At 41.6% G+C, this 8,132-nt stretch overlaps 1 protein-coding gene across 8 annotated transcripts in view; it reads left to right on the top strand.

The window, feature by feature from the left end:
• Positions 1–8,132, top strand: part of L3MBTL2 (L3MBTL histone methyl-lysine binding protein 2) — a 39,577-nt gene continuing 31,445 nt past the window's right edge. For 6 of the 8 annotated variants that reach the window (XM_078376131.1, XM_020787903.3, XM_078376130.1 and 3 more), the window contains exons 1-2: positions 65–218; positions 7,215–7,482. In XM_078376131.1, the coding sequence (XP_078232257.1) occupies positions 198–218; positions 7,215–7,482 (289 nt within the window). In that variant the 5' untranslated portion in view covers positions 65–197. Of the gene's footprint in view, positions 267–7,214; positions 7,483–8,132 lie in introns of all 8 variants that reach the window. The other 2 variants (XM_020787900.3, XM_078376132.1) reach the window with 2 other exon arrangements.

Genomic DNA, 8,132 nt, shown 5'->3' with positions numbered 1-8,132 from the left:
CCTTCCGTCGCCGTCTAATTCTCGCGTCCCATTGGCCGGGGTTGGGACGAGTACAGACCAATAGGCTTTCGATATACATGGCTGCCAGTGAAGCCGACAAAACTGCGGGCGCCTTGTGGGCTCTGGAAGTGGGGATGACCCGCGTGCCTGGTTGTTGATGCTGCCGCCGCCGGCTTGTTGGCACGAACAAGAGAGCCATGGAGCGGGAAGAAGGGGAGGTAAGAAGTGGTTGCGAGGTATTTGCTGGTTAGTCGGCTACAAAGCGGGTAAGAGAGAAAACGAGCTTCCTTCTTGGACTCGAATAGCATATGTATGTGCTTCTGTAGGCTTTGCGTCCGTTCCCCATTCCCGAAATGCGTTTCACTTCTTTTTTTTTTTTTTTTTGTGGAACCAGAGATATTATTAGGGAAGAATGTAAAAAGACAGTTCCTGTAGTAAAAAGAAATGTGTGTGTGTGTACTGAAACCTTTAATGGCATTTACAAGTTACAATAACACAAGCAAAATAGGAAAAGTAAAATTACACAGATTTCACAGATTAGGGGCGAGAAGCAAGGGACAATTTCAAAATTGCAGATAAGAAACCTGCAACAGCAGCGGTCAGGGCATTACATTCATCGCTCATGAAAATAGAAAGAATTGACACAGAAGAATTGGAAAAATAAGAGATCCAGGGTTCAAGAAAAAAATTTCGGAGGTGGGAATGAGCATGGCATTGAAACAGTATATGAACCAGGGTGTCAGGCATCTCTAAGCAAAAAAGACAAAGTCTTTTTTCACGAGGGATATTGAGAAATCGACCGGCATGGGTGGCTGAAGGAAAAATGTTAAAACGGACTAAAATAAAAGCTCTTCTTAGATGTGGATTTACTAGGGAGTGGAAATATTTGGGAGAGTGGTCCTGAGATGGAAAAAAATCCAACAGAAAGAGGGGAACATACAGGGTTAAGGTTATTGCATAGGTGATTGAATTCAGCGTGATAGAGTTTGTTCTTGATTATGGAATAAGCCCTAGTGAGATTCATATCTACCAAGGATTCCAGGGATATGTGAAGAGAAGCGAGTTTCTTTTCAATAAGCTGGAACCAAGAAAAGGAGTAAGAATCGCACAATAAATCATATATCAGGGATCCAGGATGTGAATTTAGAAAAAGACGGAGCCAAAATTTAAATGTAAGTAGCCAGGCGGTTGTGGAAGGTAGGTGAATGCCCAATTCTAAAGAAATAGTGGAAAGCTGAATTAAGTTAGGAACTCCTAATATTCTGCGAAAAAATGTTGCTGCAACTTGATCAATATCCAAATTAGCCGAGTGTATCCATATAGGCACACCGTACAGCAGATGAGAAAGAATCTTAGACTGAAAAATCTGAATGGCTGCTGGAATATATTGGTTTCCGGAAGAATAATGAAATTTAGAAATAGCTTTTATTTGGGGAGAAATTGAAGAAAAGGCAGCTTTTTAATGAAATGTCCAGCTGAGTTTGTGGTGAATATGAAGACCCAGATACTTATAAGAGTGTACTTGACGGTAGGAAGAAGATCCTATTGTCCAAGATGTAGGGGACCAAGAGCGGGGAAAAACCAAAATTTGGGTTTTATTAGGGTTAATGGATAGATCGTTAAGATCACAGAAATCCTGGAATTTAAAGTGCGACGAAGACCTGATTTAGTACGAGACATCAGCACTGTATCATCAGCGTACAGGAGTATAGATAAAGGAACACCATTAAGGGCCAGAGCCGACTGATTGCAAGGGGAAAGAAAAGAGGGAAGACCAGCTAAAAATAAATTAAATAATAAAGGGGCCAAAATACAACCTTGGTGAACACCTTTGAAAATTGGAATTTTTTTGGTGAGAGTGTTGGAATCAGGTAAACGAACCTGACAGAAATTATGGGAATGCAATTGTCGGAGCAAAAATAGCAGGCGTGGATCAATACTCCAGCTGGAAAGTTTTTTCCATAGTAGATCTCTGTTGACGGAGTCAAATGCCCCTCGGAGGTCCACAAAGGCAACAAAAAGTTTGGTTTTGTTGTGAATTGCATATTTTTCAGCAAGAAAAGTCAGCAAAAAGATATGATCCAGAGTGGACGCTCCGGCACGAAAGCCTATCTGTTCCTTACCAGGAAGATCCTTGTCAGCAGCCCATGTGGAGAGTTTTTTCAAGAGATATTTAGAATATAATTTTCCAATATTGGATAATAAGCTTATTGGACGATAATTTGAGGGCTGAGAGGGATCATCTTTTTTATGAATAGGTATAAGTATGGACGATAATCAGGAGTTTGGAAAACAAACAGAGTGATTTATCAAGGTAAACAGAGTAGCTAAGGGCTCTGCCCACCAATGAGGGTTTATGGTCAAGATCTCATTAAAAATGAGATCGGGGCCAGGAGCTTTGCCTGGCTTAAGTGAGATAATGAGTTCAAGGATCTCTTCAGGGGTGACTGGGGACCACTCAGGAAGGTCTTGTGATATGTTTACTGAAGAAGAACATGAGGATGTGATGGAGAAAATTTTAGTAAAATAATCAATCCAGGTAACAGACGAAATAGAATTGGATGGTTTAAAAGATAGAGAGTTAGCACGAGACACCAGAGACCAAAAAGCCTTTTGATCATGTGATAGGATTGCTTGATGAAGTTGGGACCATTTTTGCTGGGCAAACCAATGTCTTTTCTCATCAAACAAGGCACGGCCTGCCTTACACAAATGAAAATACAATTTTAAAAGTGATGGAGTGGGTTGTTGATGAATTAGTTGGAATAGTGTCCTGATTTGTTTTTTTAGGGACCAACAATCTGAGTCAAACCAAGAGCTATGGTTGTCCCTAGAGGGACAGGAAATGCATAGGAATTGAACCAATGAATCAATTAAAATATTATATGCGGAGATAGCTGTGAGGGAAGAAGAAGCTGAATTTAAATTATCAGTAAGAGACTTGAAATGAAAAACCTAGATGGATGACGAAAGAAACACTAAAATTGTAAAAAACAAAACAGCAACAGTCAAGAATTAAAAATAAAAGGTGACAGAATTAGGCTCGGAACCCTAAGTGCAGATTTTCGGTGACTGTTGGGCAGCAGCAGCGCCAACTCCCGCTCCAGCACCGGCCCCTGAAGCCAGGCAAGCACTGCTACCACCCAACGGGCTCCTTCAGAATAGCAGCAGCTGCTCTCCACCCTCGTTAACCCCATTGAGGTTAGTACGGCGAGCCCCCGGAAGCCCCCGCCGCCCACATCCCAGGGAGCGTTCAAGGGCCCCGGCATTTCCCCAGGCCGGCCTTCCCTCTCATTTCTGGAGAGCTGGCCCTGCACGGAGCCTTCGCCTGTCCACGTGGAGGAATCAGGTCTGGTCCCCTTGTCGCCCTGGGTTGCGGCAGCGTCTTGGTGCTGGGAGACTGAGGCTGGCTGAGGCACTCTGGCCTTGCCTTCTGCCATGGCCAGCCCCGCTGCAGCCAGATCAGAGGAGGCTTGGGACTGCCTGGTAAGGTAAGGTGCTGCTTTTTGCTTTTTAAAAGCTATTCTGGGTGGCTTTTGCAGGGTGGGCCTGGGCTGGGGGGGTTATGTTTCTGTGCTGTGTTGTTTTGTTTTTGGTGATTTTTTTTGCAGTCCCAGCATGATGCTTGCTCCAATGCCTATTTTTGAGTTTTGTTTTGTTTTTTTGCTGTCCCGCGCCTTTGGGGCTTGCTCTGTTTATTTTTGGTTGTTGTTGTTTTAAAGCCCCAGCACCTTCTGATGGGTTTTTCTGTGTGGTTTATTTTATTTTTGCTATTTTTAAAAAATGCTGGAACGGATTAATAGCGTTCCAGTGCATTTCAATGGGAAATGGTGCTTCGACTTATGACCATTTTGAGTTATGTCCATCTTCTGGAACGGATTATGGTCATAAGTCGAGGCACCACTGTACCCTGGACTGCCGGAAAGACAAACAAGTGGATCCTAGATTAAATCAAGTCTGAACTATCTCTCGAGGCAAAAATGATGAAACTGAGACTATCCTACTTAGGACACATAATGAAAAGACAGGATTCTCCAGAAAACACAATAATGCTGGGAAAGGTGGAAGGCAGCAAGAAGACCAAATATGAAAGTCAAAGAGTCCATTATAGATCTTCGTGGTGCAGTGATTAAATTGCAGTACTGCAGTCATAACCCAGATTCAATGCCAAGTAGCCAATTGACTCAAGGTTCACTCAGCCTTCTATTCTTCTGAGATTGGTAAATTGAGTACCTGGTTTGCTTTAAGCACTGTGGGGTGGTATATAAGCAGCATGCTTTGTGTGTTTTTTACTTGAAAGTAAGCTACTGGTGAGTCTGCAGGAGCTGAGCAGTGCTGCTGAGGACAGGACAGTATGGAGATTGCCCATTCATAGAGTCACTGTGAGTCAGGAGCAGCTGGACAGCACAAACCCACAGTGCAAAAACCCTGTGCTCACTCAGAGCAGGCATTTTAAAAAGCAGAAAGCAGTACCAGGCAGTCCGAAGCCTCCTCCGAACTCACATTCTCTAACCGCTGGGGCAAAAGAGCTACAGAGAAGCAGTCTCTTCGCCGACCAACGGTTAGCAGTTCAAATTCCTCGCCTTTTTCACGGTTGTAACTCAAAGCTCCAGTCGCAAGTCAAAGCAAAATTTTGCGGCCAGAGCTGGTCGTAACTCGAAATAGTCGCAAGTCAAGACATTCTTAAGTTGAGGCACCACTGTACTCTTGTTTTTTCTACACTAAGCACCCTGAAACAGTGTAACCTTTCCTCCTGTGGGGCAAAAAGAACAGAAATAATCAAGATTGCCTTTTAAAGGCTTTTCTGTTTTTCTCTTACCCTTCTCTTGTTATTAACCAACTATTCCTAAAAGCCCCAAAATCTTGCTTTTTAATAATATTTTATTAATCCAATAAAGATATTGTACATAATTGATTTTAGCTTCAGCTCATGGATCACACAGCTGTGTTGTCTTTTTGTCCTGAGAAAAGTAGAAACCAGTAGTTGCTGTTGGTTTCTACTGCCTATTGAATTTTATAATCTTGAATTAGAAAGTATCCTAAGCCATTATGACTGCAGACAGTTCAAGTGATGTAAGAGTCACCGGTTGTTATTCATAAAAGAGGTATCTCTAGAAGAGTGTTATGAAGTAATTGGTTGACATTTCTGTACATCAAGGGTACCAAACAACAACAGAGGCCACCTTCAGTACCATCTGCTGTTCAGAATCACAGATTGCACTTATTTACCCACTAAACTAAGAAAATGAGATTGTGTGTGTTCAGCCACCAGTATTTAGGAGAAATAGTATCTGTGTAAGAGAGAACCTGAGAAGCTGATATGAAGCTGCAGAAATGAGGCTTTCACAGCGTTGTTGCTGGTCACGTCCCAAGAATGACTTTTGTTTTCATTCATGCATAGGCCAGTTTTTCTGTGTCTATTGTGTATGGGTAGAACGCTATATGGATATTTTGCCAAACTGATCTTTATGTCATAGCTCAAGGGTTAGGAAAAATTGGTAGGAGGTTCCCCTTGACAATTTGTCAAATTGTGTCCGACTCTAGAGGGTGGTGCTCATCTCCGTTTCCAACCCATAGAGCTAGCGTTTGTCTGAAGACAATCATCCGCTGTTACCTTCCCACCACGGCCGTACCTATTTATCTACTTGTATTTTGCATGCTTTTGAACTGCTAGGTTGACAGGAGCTGGAACAAGCGACAGGGGCTCACTCCATCGCGTGGATTCGTTCTTACGAATGCAGGTCTTCTGACCTTGCAACACAGAGGCTTCTGTTGTTTAGTGTTATAAAGCTACATACTGCACTATTTTCTTTAAAATTATATCCAATGCCCTGTCTCTACTTGAATCGAGTAGGTAGCATGCTAGTAGCCTTGTTAGGAAGTGGATTGCCATTTGGGTTGAATAAGATTTGTAGTTTTGTCAACCATGAAGGAAAGAACTCCATGCATTTAGGGAAGTATTATTTCAGAAAGCTGAGGTAATTTAGATATTGAAAACTCCTGAATGTTTCAATAACTGCACACACTGGAATTGAGAAGTGTGTGCACTGAAACATTTCCAGAGGATCATAGAGATTTAATGTTTCTCAGGTCTGTACTTAACAAGTGTAAAATGCAGTATTGGGAAGGAAGAAATGGGCAGTCTATGACAATAAAAGAAGGATTAAATTTCAGCCCCTAAATTCTACTTGGGCCAGGGGTGACTGTTGTTCTGAAGTGCAGGATTGCTCACTCTTAGGAGCAAAGGCGATATGGGAGAATCTAAGTGATAGAATACATGTTTTGCACACAGAAAATCCCAGGTTCATTCCCTGGCGTTTTTTTGGAAGGGTTGGGTGGAAAAAATCCTGCTTCAAAGCTTGGAGAATTGCTGCTAGCCAGTTGGCAATACTGGACTAGATAGGATCTGATTCATTGTATGGCAGCTGCTTATGGCCTGAAAAGAGAAAAATAGATAGTAGCAAGCACACTTTCTGAAAGTGTGTGTGTGTGTGTGTGTGTGTGTGTATCTAATGTATAGCAGATGTGAGCGATACCATGGATAAGTGAAAATACAAACATGATTTTGTACCCTATCTTTGATAGTACTGTACATCTGTTATACTTCTTAATATGCTTGTACAGTATTTTCTTCACTGTGTTGATTATTATTGTTATACATTCTAATGCTTATTGTGATACTTTTGAACAAACAATTTACTCTTTTTCTAAAGGTAAGAGTTGTAACTTGAAAAATAAAGTTTCTAAAGCACAGAATAAGTGAAGTACGGTAACATTTTCATCTTACCTAATCATCTTACCTCCATTGAGATATTTGAGGCCAACTGAGAATATGTCAATGCTCCTAGAGTTTAAATAGGCAATACTGTAATTGTTTTACAATCTTATTTCTGTTGCTGTGTCAAATACAGTTTTTAAAAACTGGTTTTTGTGTTTTTAGTTGACATTTCAGTTGAATTTATTTTTGTTTATTCTTTTTGATCATTTTCAAAAGTTTGTCAGACAGCATACAGCTCTGTCTAAGTGAAATGGTTTGAACAAGTATGGGGCCTCCTTGATCAGGACTGACCTCCAGTCCTTAACCAGGCAGTTGTCCTGGAGGTGGTAATCTGTGCCAACGCTTCTCTGTTTCTGCTTAGGTGTTGGGAGGGCTGGGTCTGGCATTGCAGAATTACCTGCACCTTTTGATGTTCCAAAGCCTCTTTCACTGCTAGGTGGAGTCTCCTGGCCTCTGCAAGATTTCTTCCGTGGAACAAATGGATGTGGAAGCAGAGGAGGAAGATGACGATGACTTGGCTCTGCTTGGAGGTTATGATAGTTGTCGGCAGTACAGTAGCAGTGAAGACAGTGGCAGCACCTCCTGCCTGGAAGATTCTAGTGATAATGACGGGGGAGATCGAGAAGCTGGAGAAATACCAGCATCCCCATCAAAGATCCAGACACCTACAGCCCGAGTGCCAGATTATCATGGATTTGAACCAGGTACCGAGTACTTCATGAAGTGTGAAAGAAAGTCTCTAGCCAATGCAGGATTAGAGTGTTTTTCTCTGCTTAGAATGAGTAGGATTTGGGTGGTGGGATGTATTGCATTTAGAGATTTTTATTTTTGTTTAAGGTCAGTTTTCCGAAACATAGGCTTATTCAGTTCAAAAGAGAATGAAAACACACTGAAAAAGCAGCTAGTTGAGGAAATCATAAAAGTGGAAGAATGCAAACTTTAATTTCATGTCCACCACCATCTTGCAGCAATTCAGTGCTGTGTTTTCAAAATGCACACACCTCTTAAAAAGAGCAGTTTTGTTGTTATTACATGCTAGCAAACTGCTTTTGACTTAGTGGCATCCTGTGAATTAATGAGCAATGAAGGATCCTATTCTTAACAGCCCTCCTTAATTTTTGCAAACTAGTCTGTGATCAGTCCATCCCACATTAGATTTTTTTCTTTTGCTACTGCCTTCTATTAATTGTCTTTCCTGGTAAATCCTACCTTCTCATGATACGTCCAAAACACAATTGCCTCAGTTTATTTATTTTAGCTTCTTATTTTGGTATATGTATATGTTTTCTTTATACTGTCTGGAAGCCACCTAGAGTGGTCGCAATGACCAGATAGGCGGGGTATAAATAAAATA

This window comes from Pogona vitticeps, chromosome 5, assembly GCF_051106095.1.
Source record: "Pogona vitticeps strain Pit_001003342236 chromosome 5, PviZW2.1, whole genome shotgun sequence".
NCBI classification, from domain to species: domain Eukaryota; kingdom Metazoa; phylum Chordata; class Lepidosauria; order Squamata; family Agamidae; genus Pogona; species Pogona vitticeps.
The sequence above is the reverse complement of the archived record's forward strand: the minus strand, read 5'-3'. Positions and strand labels throughout refer to the sequence as shown.